The sequence below is a fragment of the Symphalangus syndactylus genome, chromosome X, assembly GCF_028878055.3.
Source record: "Symphalangus syndactylus isolate Jambi chromosome X, NHGRI_mSymSyn1-v2.1_pri, whole genome shotgun sequence".
In the NCBI taxonomy this organism is placed as follows: domain Eukaryota; kingdom Metazoa; phylum Chordata; class Mammalia; order Primates; family Hylobatidae; genus Symphalangus; species Symphalangus syndactylus.
This window is the reverse complement of record NC_072447.2, coordinates 80183802-80202968: the sequence shown is the minus strand read 5'-3', so window position 1 is coordinate 80202968 and position 19167 is coordinate 80183802. Positions and strand designations below refer to the sequence as shown.

Below are 19167 nucleotides of genomic sequence, written 5' to 3'. Positions count from 1 at the left end.
ATATTGAACCAACCTTGCATCGTAGAGATGAAGCCTACTTGATCATGGTGGATTAGCATTTTGTTGTGTTGCCGGATGCGGTTTGCAATTGTTTTGTTGAGGATTTTTGCATTAATATTCATCAAGGATATTGGCTTGATGTTTTCTTTTTTGTTGTGTCTCTGCCAGGTTTTTGTATCAAGATGATGCTGCTCTCATAGAATGAGTCGAGGAGGAGTCCCTCCTCTTAAATTTTTTGGAATAGTTTCAGTAGGAATAGTACCAGTTTTCTTTATACATCTGGTAGAATTTGGCTGTGAATCTATCAAGTGCCAGGCTTTTTTTGGTTGGTAAAGCTATTTATTACTGATTCAATTCTGGAGCTCGTTATTGGTCTGTTTAGGGTATCAGTTTCTCCCTGGTTCAGTCTTAGGAGGGTGTATATGTCCAGGAATTTATCCATCTCTTCTGGATTTTCTAGTTTGTGTGCATAGAGTGTTCATCATAGTTTCTGCTGGTTATTTTTGCTTCTGTGGGGTCAGTGGTAACATTCCCTTCATCATTTCTAATTGTGTTTATTTGGATCTTCTTTCTTTTCTTCTTTATTATTCTAGCTAGCGGCCTATCTTATTAATTTTTTCAAAAATCCAACTTTTGCATTCATTGATCTTTTGAATGGTTTTTCATGCCTCAGTTTCCTTCAGTTCAGCTCTGATTTTGGTTATTTCTTGTCTTCTGCTAGCTTTGGGGTTGATTTGTTCTTGCTTCTCTAATTCAGTTGTAATGCTAAGTTATTAATTTGAGATCTTTCTACCTTTTTGATGTGGGCATTTAGTGCTAGGAATTTCCCTCTTAACACTGTCTTAGCTGCTTCCCAGAGATTCTGGTGTATTGTATCTATTTTCTTGTTAGTTTCAAATAACTTCTTGATTTTTGCCTTAATTTTATTATTTACTCAAAAGTTATTCAGGAGCATGTTGTTTAGTTTCCATGTAATTATTTTGTTGCGTGGATTTGAGTGATTTTCTTAGTCTTGACTTCTATTTTTACTGTGCTGTGTCCCAAGAGTGTATTTGGTGGTATGATTTCAGTTATTTTGTGCTTGCTAGGGATTGCTTTATGTCCAATTATGTGGTTGATTTTAGAGTATGTGCTGTGTGGCAATGAGAAGAGTGTATATTTTGTTGTTTTTTGGTGGAGAGTTCTGTAGAGGTCTATCAGATCCAGACAAAATGTCTATATACATAACGATTAGCCCTTGTCTTAGTACATCTGTGTTCCTCTAAAGGAATACCTGAGTCTGGGTAATTTATAAAGAAAAGAGATGTTTGGCTCACAGCTCTGCAGTCTGTACAAGAAGCATGGTGCCAGTATCTGCTTCTCGTGAGGGCTTCAGGCTGCCTCCACTTATGACAGAAGGTAAAGGGAAGCCACGTGTGCAAATCACATGGTGAGAGAGGAAGCAAGAGAGAGGGAGAAGGTGCCAGGCTCTTTTTAACAACCAGCTCTCAGGGGAACTCTAGCAGGAACTAATAGAGTGAGAACTCACTCATTACTGTGAGATCACAACCAAACCATTTGTAAGGGATATACCCCCATGACCCAACACTTCCCACTAGGCCCCACCTCCAACACTGGGGATCAAATTTCAACATGAGGCTTGGAAGGCCAAATATCCAAACTGTAGAAATCCTATTTTCAAAGAAGAGAGGGTATTATATGTAATTTATAAAAATGCATGAACATCATCTTTATAGAGAAAAAAGACTCAGATATAACATATAATAATCCTGACATAATATATCATCAATATACCAAGCATATAGTTTGAATATACCCAGAATATATCAAGAACATCAAGTAAAGAGATTCAGTAATCTGGAATATTTCTTAAACATGTGTATATTAACAGAATTTCATAGGTAAATGATGTGAATCCCCAGTTGAAAACTAATGACTGGAAAAATGCTAGATTCAAAACAAAGCAATGTGAAGACCAAGTTAACATTTTAAAAAACTGAAATTATTACTGAAAACACTATACTATAGTTATCTAATATCTAGCAAAGCAGCATCAGGATTCTGACATATCTCGGCCAGTGACAACACTAATGAATCTGTAGAGACGTTCCATACAGCATACAATTTCTAAAATGTTTATGCTATTAACATTTTACCTATACCAATTTAACCTAGAAAAAGCAAAGCATCTCTTCTGATTTGACAACTCTTCCCATGCAACTCCTCAATAGTAATATATTGAATAAATCTAATTCTTTCTAGCACTTCTCTTTCAACAAGGTGAAAGAACAAATCTTTTTTTTTTTTTTTTTTGCCATTTTAACAGTGAGGAAACCAAATTCTAGCTTTGCATCAGAATATTTGATACTAAAGTTCTTTTTGGAAATATTATAAATAAACTCATCAAACCTTAGCCAGCCACCTCAACAAATAAAATTCCCTTTCTGTGATCCCTCTACAACTTTCTATATCTATATGCATCCTTTATAACAACTTCTTTGATTGGCAAAAAATAACATGTTCATTACCAGGCCCAAGTATACATAACTTCTCTGCAGCATGTAGAAATAAGAAGCAAAAGCATACAAAATTATATGTAGTAATTAATATTTCAGCATTCTCTAACTTAGAAATGGTCTAGGTATGTAATGAATATTCATTAATTCAATTTAGTATCAGCCCAAAGTTTTTAGTTACCTAAAGATTTTGTAAATTATCTTCAAGTTGATATACTACAAAACATAATTACTGTTGAAATAAAGTTTGTCAGAATAATGACTCAACTTGGTTAAACAAATTTACATTTTTTATAATCATAAACACTTAGGAGAAGTAATGTTAGCTCATTCAATCAGTAAACCTGCCTATGTTTAGGAAGAATATACTCAAGTAGAAAAAAAATCTACCTGTATATTATGCCCAACACTGATAAATCAGAAAAGACATGGCTGGTTTTAGTAAGCCAAAAATTACTAAATCAGTCACATTTGCCCAAGATTTACCTAAATTATATGAACTTGAATTCTTAAAGTATTTGAGTTTGTTTTTATAGGAATACATTTTTTAGCATATTGAAAATCTTAAACGTTCAATTTCCTTATTTTCTGGGGATTTTAGGAACATTCTATTGATCTAAACACTTGTTATTTCTATAAGCCAATGAGAATAGAGCTCCTTTAAGAGATTTTATTATCTAATTTAGTAATACTATCCAGAGGTAGAAAAATGTTACAAATTCACACAATGAGACATAAAGGCCTTTCTGAATGATAGACATCATCATCATCATCATTATTATTCAGGCTATTGCCATGAGGAGAATGTTCATTAGTGTAAGGAACATTTTAAAGAAAAGGAAGGGGGCCACCTGCTTAATGGAGGCAGGTAAATAAAGGAGTCATCTACCAGTCTTATGAGCATGCTGAGGAAGGAGAGAGATGAGTCTTTCCTTAGAATATGCCAGGGCAATGTGGTCCTTTGCAGTTCGCCATTTCTCGTAACACAAAAGGTTGGAGGGTTTCTTAACCATCACTGCTTTTGCAAAGGCACAGGGCTCAGGTAAATCTCAATGTTGTCAATGAGAAGAGTCTACTTTGTCAATTTTGTCTATAGCTTTTCTCTGTATTCTCCTTTATCTGCCATATTATTTCTGGTTGCCTTTTTTGTTTGGATGATTGGGTTTTGTTTTTTTTTCTGTGTTTATGCCTTATCTTCCCAGTTTAATTGTAAGTTCTGTGAGGAAAGGAAGTATGTCTTGTATTGATTTGTACTCTTCCTCCACATCTCTCTCCTCTTTTTGCCTAGCACTTAGTGTTCCGTCCCATCTACCTAAAAGTTATTGATGTTCAGAAGGACGGCAAATTATCTCTTTTTTTAATGTGCTAAGGCAGTAAACTTACAAAATGTAAGCTTTTCATAATTGGAAAATAGCATTCGCATCTAAGAACTTCCAAAATCACACATTTAATTCTTATTTAAAGAGAATTCATAGATGGAGACATCTTTTTCTTTAATTGGTCTCTACCTGGTTGCATACCTAAGGCCAAACTATTCTTTGGCTAGATGATTGCCGAGTTCACCATCATGAAGCAAAGTCAGTGTCTAAAGATATTTTTACCAACCTTCTGCTTGCCAGTGTACGTGTCTTATTGATTCAGCCTGTGAACCAGGGCATTATTTAGAATATGAAATGTTATTATGGAAGAGATTTCATGAAGAAGTTTATGTATTGTGAAGGCACTACAAAGAGCTTTATAGTCTCATAGTAACAAAGATGCCATTTTAACTGTTGCTTATGCCTAGGCAATCTCAAGGAGAACTCAGAAAACATGGGCTGGATATTTGAAGTGTCTGTGGAAGCAAAATAAATTAAGCATTTAGGATGAGGCCTTAAAAATAACTTAAATACACTCTTGATGATAAAGAATGTTATTTTACATCTAATCAGCAAGGCTTAATGGAAGTGTAGTAAAAGAGCGGGTTAACCTTGACAAGGGGTTAAAGTGACGCAGTATCACTGATAGCACAAAAGTTAAAGGACACCAGTGAAGTCAATGAAGAAAATTTTAGTGAAGAAAACAAAATAACTTTAGAAAAGACTGCTTCACTCTTCATTGTAATAATTGCATTTACAGACAGGCAACCATATTATACTGCCCAGGAGATTATGCATTTGTATATTCTACACTCAGCTTTTATGAGCAACAAGTGCAAAACTAACTTTTTAAAAAAATTCTAGGTTATGTCACAGGGTCAGTACAGAGAATCCAATCTCTAACATCTTCTACATCTGGCTGAGCAAGATTGTCTTTAAGGCCTCTTCTAGATTCTAGCTTTCTTTAAGTCCTGTAAGTGATTACCAGTGTTCCTCATGATGACCCCAGGGTATACAAATTTTTTGAAGTGATTCCTAAATCCAGGGAAAGGTGGTTCTCTCTGGTTCAATATAGTTATAATATTCTAATGCTTTGAAAATCTGGGATCAAGAATGGAAAATGCTTTGGGAGGCCGAGGCGGGCGGATCACGAGGTCAGGAGATCGAGACCACGGTGAAACCCCGTCTCTACTAAAAATACAAAAAAATTAGCCGGGCGTGGTGGCGGGCGCCTGTAGTCCCAGCTGCTCGGAGAGGCTGAGGCGGGAGAATGGCGTGAACCCGGGAGGCGGAGCTTGCAGTGAGCCGAGATTGCGCCACTGCACTCCAGCCTGGGCCACAGAGCGAGACTCCGTCTCAAAAAAAAAAAAAAAAAAAAAAGAATGGAAAATGTTACCAGTTTACCCGAATATTTACTTTACTGAAACACTTAATTCCCTGATCATTCTGGGTCATTTACTTATAATCTTTGTAGATGGATTTTTGTTTTTCTTAAAAGAAGGGGGAACTTTAGGGGACTAGATCTCAAGGGTTAGATCCTTGGCTGTAAAGACTCCCTTGGATTGTTTTTTGGCTGTTGGCTGTAGCAACTTGTTTTCTTACAGAGATGAAGCATCTGGTTTTTGTTATCTCAATGATGCTGTCCTGGGAATATTACGATTGCGACGGAAATTTGAGCGTATTCTCTACGTGGATTTGGATCTGCACCATGGAGATGGTAAGCCCTTTGGTTTTAAAGATGCTTTGCTGCTAGGATAGCAAGTTTTTATCAGTTAAGCTGCTTCTAGGCAACTGGTAGAAATGTCTGCTGTAATTGAAATTTTCCTAATTGAGAATTTAAAGTAGGTAGTGTAGTGATTCCTCTAATTGATGCAATTCCTGCTTTGCTGCCCAAGCCAGGCTCCTGTAATTTCCTCTCCTCTCTCCTCATGTAGCAAACCTCTAGAACTAATAGAGAATGTTAAGAAGTGAAAATCTTACCTAGTGTTTACTCCAGTGCTCAGTAACCTCCCTCAGGCCATTTCCATTCATTCTAAGGGAATCTATAGGGATGACAGTCTTGTCTCTTTTCATTGATGCTTTTCTCAAGATAGAATGGGCGTATGATGGGCTAACATTCTGAATTTTTCACCAATAGGTTGCCAACTCATGTAGTGATCAGAATCTGTGCCATTTTCTTTGTATTGTTAAAATATTTAGTGCCGTACAAACAGGACATCTTCCCTAACATTTAATAGCAGAATCACTTAACAGTTTGCCTTAACCCATTAATCCTCTCTTAGAAGACTCCACTGACAGGATTTATCTGACCCTCCTATGTATTTTCCATCTAGAATGTAGAGCTCCAGTGACAGTTGCCACATTCTGTTTCTTTAAGAAATCCTGTCTGGGACACGTAGTATTTCCATTTATTTAAGAACACTTATCCCGTAAATTCTTAGTTAAAAATACTCCTCCCTCACATCAATGATTGCCATTTCCCTGTTTCCAGGGATTTTTTTTTTCAGACAAACTAACATAATCAAGGCATAGAGAGGAAAAGAATATCATATGTCTGAAGTTAGGGTCAGCTCCTCTGCCAAAACAGAGAAAGAAGGATGAAATTGTTGAGGGAAACTTTCCAGAGAGCTTCATCTGCATGGATGCTACTACCATGGAACCATGACAGAAAATTAAAGGTAACAGAGAGAAGAGAGGTTAAAACCACCATTATACTACTTTGAGAACCATTTTCACTGAATATCTGAATGCTCAACCGGTGCAAAACACAGCCTTCCTTAAAAGCCTTCAGAGACTCCTTATTGCCTATAACAAGGGGTAGCATTTGACCTATGGCTTGTTTTTGTATGGCCAGTAAGCTAAGAATGGTTAAGAATGGTTTTTCCAGCCAAGTGCAGTTGCTCATGCCTGTGATCCCAATATTTTGGAAGGCTGAAGTGGGAGGACTGTTTGAAACCATGAGTTTGACACCAGCCTGGGCAACAAAGTGAAACCCCCATCTCGAAAAAAATTAGCTGAGTTTGGTGTTGTGTGCTTATATTCCTAGCTACTTAGGAAGCTGAGGCAGGAGGATTGCTTGAGCCCAGGAGGTCAAGGCTGTAGTGAATTATGATTGTGCCACTGCACTCCAGCTTGGGCGACAGAGCAAGGCATTGTCTCTTAATAAAATAAGAATGGTTTTTTCATTTTTAAAGGGTTATAAAAGAGAAAATATATTTTTAAAAAATGTGTCTGTGTGTGTGTATATATGTGTGTGCGTGTGCAATAGAGACCTTAAGTAGTTTGCAAAGCCGAAAATGTTTACTATTTAGCCACTTAGTTCATTGACCCCTGGCCTACAGCAATGGTTCTCAAACTTGAAAGTGCATCAGGATGACCTGGGGAAGTTTGTTTTAAAATGCAGATTGCTGGGCCATATCCACCAAATATTCAGATTTAGTAGGTCTGGCATGGAACCAAAGAAACTACGTTTTAATACCTCAGCTGTTCTACAGGCCACACTTTGAAAAACAGTGGTCTTCAAGGTAAAGTCCACACTCTTTACCTAGTCTTTCAAGGCCTACCTTGAATAGGCCTCACCTCATCTTTCCACCCTTATCTCTCATTACTTGCTGTCCAGGCTACACTACTCAATGAGCATGTCTAACTATTCATGACATGTCTCACTATTCATGACATGGCTCAGTGTTCCCAGACATGTCTCATTATTCTCACCTCCCTGACTTTGCCTCCTTTTTTCCTAATTTAGTTTTGTTTCACCTGTCCCAAGTTCTACCCGTTTGTTCAAGTTCCAACAGTAACAGATTTGCCCTGACCACTCCAGCTCAAGTGTTCTCTCCCTCCTCTCAAGTCCCATATTGTTCATATCACCAATTTGATATTTCATTACATATTGCCTTGTATTTTTAATTAATTTTTTAATGTGTCTGTGTCTTCTCTTCCCATAGAAACTATAAGTTCCTTCAGAGCAGAGATCAAGTTGTTTACTTCTTCTTGTTTTATATAATGCCTTGAACCAACAGTACTATGCGTATAGTAGCAGCTCATTAAAATATTTGATCAATGAATGATTATGAAATTCAAACTGTTAGTATCAGAGTTTAAGAATACAATCAACTCTACAGAACCATATAAGAATGAACTGAAACTGTCACCTGAAACTGTTCTTTCCATTTGCAATGTTATTTCTACACCCTTCAGAGTTTCCTGTTTTAGCCAACTTTTATGGTGTGTTTCATTTCAGTTTATTTCCCCTCTTCAGCACCTCCCTTACAGTGACCCCTGCCCCACCCCCCAACTCTTACGCATTTGGTTTATTTTAAATCTCCCATGATTACATAGCTAGCATCCTGTGGTGGCTTCACTAGCCACCCCTACCCCATCCTTGCCTTCTTTCACCTACCTAACCACTCTCCTCTTTCCCACCAAGTCCATAGCTTCCTCCTATCTGTGTACATCTCCTTTTTAAATATGATTTTATAACTGTGCCTAGTGATATTTCCCATGAGAAGAAATACAAATGGCCACTAAACTTATGAAAAGGTGCTCAACACTCTAATACTCAAAGAAAGGCAAATTAGAACAAGACCATTCTTTCTGCCTAAGATTAAAGAGAACAACAATAGTTTGGGAACTCTCATACATGATTGGTCCAAGTGTAAATTGGTACAACATTTTTGGATTGATCAATAATCAAGATTTTCATGAATTATCCTTGTTTAAGACTTCATTTCTAAGTTGAAATACTATTTTCATTTATTAGGTTTGTTTTATTTTGTTTACTTCATGCTTTTTGCTTAGAGCCTTTAACTGGTTTTAACTGCCTCCCTAGGGCAAAACATAAGGCTTGGGAAATTCAAACATACCTGTTATATACAAATAGAGTTAATATTTTTTTAAAGTCGCTGTCGGGCTGTAGTGAAGACTGAAAACATTAAATAAATACAGAGACAATTTCTTTGTTTGAAGTAAGAAAGAGGACAGTACCTGAATTTGCTAATAGTCCTCCCATTTTACAGATTGATTATCTGAACATAGTGTGACTATATGTGATTCTGAGAGGAAAGGGGTAGAGGTGGGCAGTGTGTTCACCTGTATACGTAGAGGCTTGTGAGGGTTACTTTAAATCCCAGCTTTTATCTCCCAGGCCTCTAATCGTTTACTAAGTTAAGTTAAAATGGAAAACAGACCCATTTCTCGCCCATCTTTCTTCAGGTTTTAAAACACTGTCATAAGGCTGCTATTAGGAGACAAGGTCACGGCTGTTTTCAGCCTTCCATGTTTTAGCCAGAAAGATGTACTATAAGTTACTTATTTATAACCAAATCTGCATTATAGAAAGACACTTTATAATTAGGTTTTCGGTATATAATGGCTAATGTTTGTATTGGTCATATTTTTCAAAGGGTTATCACATTGTACATCTTTGGAAAAAATCCCAAGACTTTACCTATAACCACTTAAACAAAACAAAACATACAACTTGTAAGATGGCTCCAGTTTCCCTTATTCAATTCTGCTGATAATGCCTCAATTCTAGGCTCTCGCCTTTCCCTACTTTTTAGAACAGGTTGTCAAAGAGAGCCCAGACATCCCATTGCTTGGAAAGGGGAAGTCCAGTTATAGTTTTCCATGAGTTTGAAAAGGAACCCCCGAACTTCACTTGGGGCCAAAGTTCTACCTCATCTTGTAATTATGAGATTAGAGACCAGAGGTTCGTATTACTTTTATTCCTCAGCTTGTTAGTTTTATATTGCTGCCTTCTCATCTACCCTCCTTCTCACAGCTGCTTTCTAGATTTTCAGATGTTGAAAATAGGAATGCCATATGTGAAGTGATTCTTTTGATGTTTCTTTATCTGTTAGGTGTAGAAGACGCCTTCAGTTTCACCTCCAAAGTCATGACCGTGTCCCTGCACAAATTCTCCCCAGGATTTTTCCCAGGCAAGTGATCATAAACTCAGTATTACGTTTGATGACTAAATACTGAAATTCTTCTATACATTTCTTATACTTGGACAGTTCCATGTTGTTAATGCCTTATTGCCACAATCCTATGCAAAATTTTAACACAGGTCACCTCAGGTGACAATAACAAGAAGAATGACATTAAAGCTGTTTCTTTTTCCAGGTGATTTTTATGGACTGTCAACAGATCACTTATGCTTGCTATACTAGTAGACACCCCATGCAACTCCTAACATCCTGAATAATTGCAGTGATAAATTGATGTTATGTCAACTCAAAAAGCATGAAGCCAAGCAAAGGAGTTAATCTCCTATTTTTTCATTTGATCTAGTAAGATGAAAACTGAGGTTTTTCAGTTTCCTTATGGTTTGCCTGCTTCTCCAAGATTGTTTACAATAGTTACTTCTTTATATTATTTTTCTTAATTTCTTTCCCTAGAAATTTCCCTATCAGGAAATCCTTTAAGTTTTCTGGGTTCTCATGTTCCTAATAACTGATCATAGTGCTCTTCTCTTTTATAGGAACAGGTGACGTGTCTGATGTTGGCCTAGGGAAGGGACGGTACTACAGTGTAAATGTGCCCATTCAGGATGGCATACAAGATGAAAAATATTACCAAATCTGTGAAAGGTATGGCAGTAACACTGAGCCAGTAATAAGTGGATTGCAGTTCTGTAGGATGAAATGGCCCCCATCTCACAATGTAAACCAGAACAATGTAAAAAAGAAAACATCTATATACCTATAAAGCTTTTGTATACTGCTCATTATGCTTATTTGATCAGTAGCTATCTGCTGTATGGCAGAGCCAAGCAGTTGGACCAGAGCCATGCTCCAGGTTTGATCTTACTCAATATGATTAAGGCCATCCCAAGCGCAGAGCTTTTAGGCTATCCTGAAGAATCCCTTATTTGCTACTTTCTTAGCTAAAGAAACCTACATGTGTCTTATTTCATTAACCTGGCAGGGTTCATTTCAGTTGTCAGGGTTCATTATGGAGACCTGTGCTTTCTTCTACTGGTGTAAATATTAGAGAATTGAATATTAATATTCATCATGCATTCTTACCTTCTATCCGCTGTGTTAAAATTGGAGTCAGATACCTGTTCTTTCTACACCATGGCTAAGGATTAAGTTACAGACAATCATAGGCAGACAGATTGGTGACAATGTGTGGACCACTAGAGTTGAAAAGCCCTATGGAATGGGGGTGGGGGATTGTGTTAAACTCATATTCATAAAAATTGAGATTGGTCAGGCACAAGTGGTGGCAGAGAAAGCAAATCCGACTAGAAGTCAGCCAGTCAACATTACTGAAGGTAAGTAACGGGGATTGAGGTACTCTTGATCCCTCCCCAACTTAGCTCGTATTTCTCCCAACCTCTGGTGGAGGTTCTTCCCAAAGGAGCCTGCCTGCACTGGCCATCATCACTGGCAGTTGTATAAACAAAGCAGAACTATTAAAAAATAAAAAGTTTATGCTTCAAAAGTGCTTCTTAGCTCAAGAGATTTGGTGAGCCAAGTCATCATTCAGTTATTCAGCAGCATAAGCCTCTTCATAATTTTGATCATGTCTCCTGGCTACCTCTGTATTATCATACTGAAAAAACCTTTTTTTTTTTTTTGGAACCTGCCATCAATGGTTTAATTGCCCTTCTTTGTTCCCCTTAAGCTCTCTTCTGTCCTTGAGATGTGCAGATCAGAGCTGCTTGTGTAACTTTACCAATAAAGATATCCTGCAGTTCTATGTAAAAGGAGAATTATTTTGTTTTTCTTTTAATCCCCTTCTTAACAGTGCCTGATTTTGTTACCCTTTTTTTTTTGCCATAACAGAAAACTAGGTTGTTCTCTTCAGTGCACTGTCCACAGTGTTTCCTTGAACCCTTTCCTGGGTCTTAATTTAAAGGTCAGCACTCATCATCCAGCAAGTATAGTTTGTAATATCTAGTGCTCCCTAGATGGATCACCCTAAATGGATCACCTTACACGTACCCCTTACAAAGCCTTAAATGGATCACCTTACATGTGCCCCTATTGAAGGTTATCTGCCAATCATAAAACCTCCTGAGATCTTCTTTATCTCCCATCAACTTGGCATTTCACTGCCTGGGAAAGCTGAGTATTATCTGTAGACTTGAGGATTTTCCAGTGCCCACCCCCAAGGAAGTCTATTTATCCTTCTTCAGTCAGAAAAAATATGTTTCTACGCTGTATTTTCTCTTTTTCTTTTTCTGTAGACCAGTTCCTACTACATGATAAAAAATATTTTAAATTCCGTGGTAATTCATGTTTAAAAATAGCCTTGGTATCAAACCTAATCAGAAGCATTTTTAAAGTAAGTTTAGCCCCAAGGAAAAGATCTGTAGAAGATTACACATGATTTCCCTTTACAAAAAGCATGATGCCACCCGCATCCCAATAGATTGATGGCTTTTGTGTACAGGAGGCTAGTATTTATTAAAAATTCTTCCAGCTTGCCTACTAAAGAACCAGACACTCATCAGTTTATAGTTCCCAGGGCCCCTTTGCCTGTGGACCCACATTGGCAATGCAAGCCACACAGTGATCATCCAGAATAACAGGTTCCAGGTTTTCATTAGAGGTATAATAATTTTTTTCCTTTGCTTTCCTTCAGAAGTCAAGTCTGGTCAGGGCGTTATGTGAAGGCACCTCTGATTCCAAGGGTACCAAGAAGGCTTCCTGGCCCAAACATCTCTCCCATCTGTTCGATTAATACCTGAAATTCCTTTAACAGGAAACATACTTTTATTCTACAATTAGAAATAGTCCTTAAAATGAAATTTTGGCACAACCTCTCATCCTCACCCCTACTGTACTATGGAGGTATAGTTTCACAGAACCTTTCTTTTTTGGGGTGGTGGACAGGGTCTTCCCCTGTTGCCCAGGCTGGAGTGCAATGGCATGATCACGGCTCACTGCAGCCTTGACCTCCTGGATTCAAGTGATCCCCTTGCTTCAGCTTCCCAAGTAGCTGGGGCAAACAGGCACACAATACCACATCTGGCTAATTTAAAAAAAAGAAACTTTTAGTAGAGATGAGGTGTAGCTTCACAGTGCCATTCTTGACAATGAATTGTGAAAGGGTCAGAGCATGAGCTCCTTGAGTATTCTGAGGAGCAGGAATTGCATAGTGGAGCAGTAGAGGGAAAGGGGTACCAAAAACCACCACGATCTTTGCCAAGAGTTTTGCAGAGGGCCAGCCCTGGTAACTAGATCACTCAGTCCCAGGCATTATGCCTTTGAATACTTCTGGTATGTGGCTTGGAAACAGTCTGTTACACTTTTGCCATTGTTACCTCTGACCCTTCTGCCTGCCTCAAAAGATATATTACACATAGGAATGGCTTATTCTTTTTATAAAAAGTCATTCAGTTTATCTACTATCTTCTTTTCATCCTTTTATTTTATTTATTTATTTTTTTATTTTTATTTTTTTTGAGACAGAGTCTCACTCTGTTGGCTATCTAGGCTTACTGCAAGCTCCGCCTCCCAGGTTCATGCCATTCTCCTGCCTCAGCCTCCCGAGTAGCTGGGACTACAGGTGCCCACCACCACGCCCGGCTAATTTTTTTGTATTTTTAGTAGAGATGGGGTTTCACCGTATTAGCCACTATGGTCTCGGTCTCCTGACCTTGTGATCTGCCCACCTCGGCCTCCCAAAGTGCTGGGATTACAGGCATGAGCCACTGCGCACGGCCCCTTTTCATCCTTTTTATTTCATGACCCCACTGGTTCTCTGGCTCACTCCTTACTTGTGACGTGTAAAGGACCTCTTATTGCTGGTTCACTTATGAGATGCTCTCATTTTCATTTGCCACCGAATTTCTAGTTTGCTCATGAATTGCTCCTTTTTCCTTTTCCTTCTTTCTTTCTTCTTTCCTTTACTTTTCTTCCTTCCTTCCTTTTCTTGTCTTTTCCTTTTCTCCTTTTCCTTCCTTTTCTTCCTTTGTTCTTCCCTTCCTCCCTTTCTTTCTTTCTCTTTTCCTTTCTAAAATGGTTTTTTCCTCTGCTGTAGTCTTTTTTACTTTGCCAGCTAGTCAGGCAGGAACTTAATGGTTTTAGTTTAAGCTTGAACATACCCCCTTCCGTTAAAAATTGGCTTAGAGTTTTTTTGTAATAGACTGGATATGGAATCTTTACATGAACATTTCCTAACACCAAAAGATCTCAAGCTCTATTTTATATAAATGACAGATTTCACAGTGAGATCTCCCTAGATCATTCAATTCTAAGGGCAAGGGCCACTAATTCCCAAAAGCTTCCCATAATTTTCAGGACAGCTGCTAGAGTTGGTATCACAAGTAGAGCCCTGTTTTAACCAGCATAAAGGAACATCATCAGCATTGCTCTGGTAAGCATACCTCCTCCTTCAAATGGAAGTCTATAGTCCTAGTATAGAGATGATAGAGGTATACTATATTTTCGATGTATGTGAAGGCCTAAACCTGACCCCACCACCACCCCATCCCTGGGCCACACATGCATATACCCATGAAGGTTGGTGGGAAAGGGAGGCTGCTTTGCGAAAGGGAGGGTTTGCTAATTCCCAAGTTTTATCATCTGAGACAGGAAATATTACACTGCCTATGTTTAACCCATTTGCTCTCTAAGTATATTTGAATGCAATCTGAGGTAGTCTTAATAATTTTTAATCTATTACCTAAAACTCTTGTGTTGACGATTTTGGGAGCATTTATAGTTAAGGATTCTGAGGGAAAAGGACACTAACAAGTATGACCTTGCTGTTGGTTAAAGGGAGGTTTTGATAAATAGTAGGGCACTAGTCTGAAATCTCAAATCTTTCAGGATGACCCAACTACTTGTCCACTCTGAACTTCCATGACATATGTGAAGTTCGAATGAAGAAATTTAGAATTGTGCTGATACTTCTTAATTCTCATCCTATCATTTTATAGCCCTAACAGCCAGAAAGTTTTCTTTACTAAATATCTGATTGTCAGTAGATATCACATAAGAAAACCATATATGAAGTGCTTATAATGTGTATGGGTGAAGTTGACAGTTCAAAGTTTTGAAAAACAATCACGTTTTATTAAGAATATTCAACTATTCAACTTAGTAATTTCACCTAAAGGAAGATACATTGTTAAACAGACTTCTCAACAAATAGGACTTATAAAAGATTCTATTAAAATGGAGTTGTCATTCAGTAGCAGTGTTTATATCTATATATGCAAAACTCCGCTAGTTAGAGCTACCAACCCATCCAGAGCAATAACCTTACTCTAGTCAACCAGAGTTCATAATAGTGGTCGTTAAAATAAGAACCTACCTGTATTTCGTCCTTGGCCTATTTGCCTTAAGTTCTATGGCTTATATTGTATAGCTCAAAACTGAAAGAAACCTTTTCTTCCCCATCAAAGACTATTAACTTAAAAAAAATTCAGAGACCCCAGAAGTGAATAAACAACTTAAGATTCGTACCTCTTTCCTTTTATGAGAGAAATATTACACTTTTCTATTTTAAATATTTATTTTATAGCTCTTTAACTACTTTTCTGGAACATTAATTCTGCTATTAACAACCTTACCCAAGTAGCCTACCCAGAAAGGATTTGCTCTCTAGGACAACAGCAGAGTCATTAAAGGAATAGCTCATTAAAGCCTAAGTTTTTATTCCTGGGTAGAATCTTTTTGTCTATCTATACTGAGTCCCATTGATATCCAACAAAGAAGAAAAAAATTATAGTATCTTTATATTATATGTTTATGGCATGAGAATTTTTCTTAGACTCTGTCATTGCTTCTGAAATATGTGTCAGTGGTATTTTAGGCATAGGATCAATTCCTGGGGTCTGGGGCCAAAATTCAGCTCTCTGAAGCCACTCTGACCCTCCTACAAAAGAGTTGAGCACCTCAAGTCACTTTATAGGTGTGTTAGTCTGTTTTGCATTGTTATAAAGGAATACCTGTGACAGTTATTTATAAATAATAAGAGGTTAATTTGGCTCACAGTTCTGCAGACTGTAAAAGCATGGTGCCAGCATCTGCTCAGCTTCTGGTGAGGCCTCAGGAAGTTTACAATCATGATGGAAGGCAAAGGGGGAGTCAGCATATCACACAACAAGAGGGAGCAAGAGAAAAAGGAGGAAGTTCCAGGTTCTTTTAACAACCAGCTCTTATTAACTCATAAAGTGAGAACTAACTGATTACCATGAGGACAGCACCAAGCCATTCATGAAGGATCCACCTCCAAGACCCAAATACCTTCCACCAGGCCCTACCTCCAACATTGGGGATCACATTTCAACATGAGATTTGGAAAGGACACACATTCAAACTATATCAATAGGGTTTTAAAAACATTAACCACAAGAAGGAGAGTTGGGGTAGGAGCTACCAAGCTACATAGTTTATTGTTTGCCTGATGCTGTGCTTAACATTTGACATGCATTCTTGTATGTGTATCTTTAAGTATAATAAAAGCATTTTATTCGTTCATTTGGACAAAAAGTGTATTGTCTGCTCTATGACTGGTACTTGCAAATGAGGCAGATGAGGCTCCTGCACCCTGGAGCTTAACTCTAAGGGAACCCTTCCCTGTGCCAGTAATTACACTAAACATTTACATTGCTTCATTTGATCCCTGTCGCAGTCTATAATACCTACTAAAGTAGCTATTAGTATTGCCATTTTACAGTGGGAATTGTAATACATTCTGATTTCTCATGAGATATGAGAAAACTGGAGAAAAGGTTGACTTGCTTAAGGTCTCACAATTACTAAATGGTGAAGCCTGAGTTTGAACCCACGTCTGTCTGCCTCTTAACTATTGACTATATTGTCCCCAAAGTTGTCACATGGAAGTGAGAAACTTAATGGTTGCAAACAAAGAATAAAATACCATCCCTGGGACTTCTTGGAAAACTTTATCTCAGGGGATTGCAGAAAATCCCCTCCCCAAAATAGAAACCATTTAACTATGCAAATAAACCACATGATCCACAGTATATGCAATCCATTGTGTTTGTTTGTGAAAGTGCAACTTAGATTTTTGCCCAAAAAAGAATTAATCTCAAGGATTTAATTTGTAATTTTATATATAGAAAATAAGAATAAATATTGTAAGAATTAACTTCTTAGGTTTTCAATTCCTAAAGTTTGAAAACATGCAGATTCTATAAATCCACCTTTCCCTTCATTTTCAATGGAGAAAATCCTGCTTCCTACTTTAGAAAGTGAATAGTGTCCCCTGTCATTTTATAGAGGTCTTCTCATGGAATTACATCTTTTTCATGTGGTTGTTTTAGATAAATATAGCTAACAATTTTTAACATCATGCATTTTTAAGCTATAGGCAAAACTTATGCCACCTCTTGGTCCTTGTGGAAGGCCATATCTGCATAAAGGGTAGAGATTCTCCATCCATGCTAAGCTGTTCAACCAGTACCAGTTGAATAAAATGAGGACCAAGGGACATCACTAAAGGGCATTTAAGGGAAGTGTTTCCTTTCACTATTGACTTTTACTGTTAATATTTAAAGAAGAGATGTTTTAATTATGATAGGTTTTTCTTTCGTTATAATAAGTCATCTAGAATTTATCTTCCACCTGGGATTCCAGGTTATCATTTAATTTTAGAAGCAGGTAGGGCCGGGCACAGGTGGCTCACACCTGTATTCCCAGCACTTTGGGAGGCCAAGGTGGGCAGATTGGTTGAGGCTAGGGGTTCAAGACCAGCCTGGCCAACATAATAAAACCGCGTCTCTACTAAAAGCACAAAAATTAGCTAGGTGTGGTGGTGCGCACCTATAATCCCAGCTACTCAGGAGGCTGAGGCAGGAGAATCACTTGAACCTGGAAGACAGAGGTTGCAGTGAAATTGTGCCACTGTACTCTAGCCTGTATGACAGAGTGAGACTCTGTCTCAAGAAGAAAAAAAGGAAGCAGGTAGATCTTCAGTGAAAGAGAGCCCAAAATGTGTAATTTACTCCTTTAGGCCTGGTGATGTGGCAAAAGCAATACATACACACACATATTCATAAATAACTATTTTAAGCAATACACACACACACATATTCATAAATAACTATTTTAAGCAATACACACACACACATATTCATAAATAACTATTTTAAGCAATACATACACACACATATTCATAAATAACTATTTTAAGCAATACAAATTTTTTAAAATTCGCTTTCATTTGATGAGAAGGGATGAACCCTCTAGAAATTTGCATGTGAGAACAAGTAATTATTTAGCCTTCCATCTTCATCCCTGATATGGTCTAGCTTAGTGTCCCCACCCAAATCTCATCTTGAATTGTAATCTAAATTGTAATCCCCACGTGTTGGGGGAGGGAACTCATGGGAGGTGATTAGATCATAGGGGCAATTACCCCATGCTGTTCTCATGATAGTGAGTTCTCATGAGATCTGATAGTTTTATAAGGGGCTTGCCCCCCTTCACTCTGCACTTCCTCCTGCCACCGTGTGAAGAAGGATATCTTTGCTTCCCCATCTGCCATGACTGTAAGTTTCCTGAGGCTTCCCCAGCCCTGCAGAACCTCTATAAATTACCTAGTCTTTTTTTTTTTTACTTTAAGTTCTAGGATATATGTGCAGAACGTGCAGGTTTGTTACATAGTTATATATGTGCCATGGTGGTTTGCTGCACCTATCAACCCATCATCTAGGTTTTAAACCCCACATGCATTAGGTATTTGTCCTAAGGCTCTCCCTCCTCTGGCCCCCCACCCCCTGACAAGCCCCAGTGTGTGAGTTTCCCCTCCCTGTGTCCATGTGTTCTCATTGTTCAGCTCTCACTTATGAGTAAGAACATGCAGTGTTTGGTTTTCTGTTCCAGTGTTAGTTTTCTGAGAATGATGGCTTCCAGCTTCATCCATGTCCCTGCAAAGGACATGAACTCATTCATTTTTATGGCTGCATAGTATTCCATGGTATATATATGCCACATTTTCTTTATCCAGTCTATCATTGATGGGCATTTGGGTTGGTTCCAAGTCTGCTATTGTAAATAGTGCTGCAATAAACATACATGTGCATGTGTCTTTATAGTAGAATGATTTATATTCCTTTGGGTGTATACCCAGTAATGGGATTGCTGGGTCAAATGGTATTTCTGGTAGATCCTTGAGGAATCGCGACACTGTCTTCCACAATGGTTGAACTAATTTACACTCCCACCAACAGTGTAAAAGCATTTCTACTTCTGCACAGCCTCACCAGCATCTGTTGTTTCCTGACTTTACAGCAGCATGAGCACAAGCTAATACATTCCCCATTTCATTACAATCTAAGAACTGATAAAAAATTCTTT

General features: G+C 38.0%; 1 protein-coding gene across 14 annotated transcripts in view; it reads left to right on the top strand.

The window, feature by feature from the left end:
• The window catches only part of HDAC8 (histone deacetylase 8), a 239259-nt gene that overhangs the window by 72087 nt on the left and 148005 nt on the right, over window positions 1-19167 (top strand). For 11 of the 14 annotated variants that reach the window (XR_008654887.2, XM_055268714.2, XM_055268719.2 and 8 more), the window contains 3 exons: window positions 5479-5591; window positions 9739-9816; window positions 10362-10470. Coding sequence is in view for 13 of the 14 variants with exons in the window: in XM_055268714.2 (XP_055124689.1) it covers window positions 5479-5591; window positions 9739-9816; window positions 10362-10470 (300 nt within the window). In the remaining variant the exon portion in view is untranslated. The remainder of the gene's footprint in view (window positions 1-5478; window positions 5592-9738; window positions 9817-10361; window positions 10471-19167) is intronic. The other 3 variants (XM_055268715.2, XM_055268723.2, XM_055268721.2) reach the window with 1 other exon arrangement.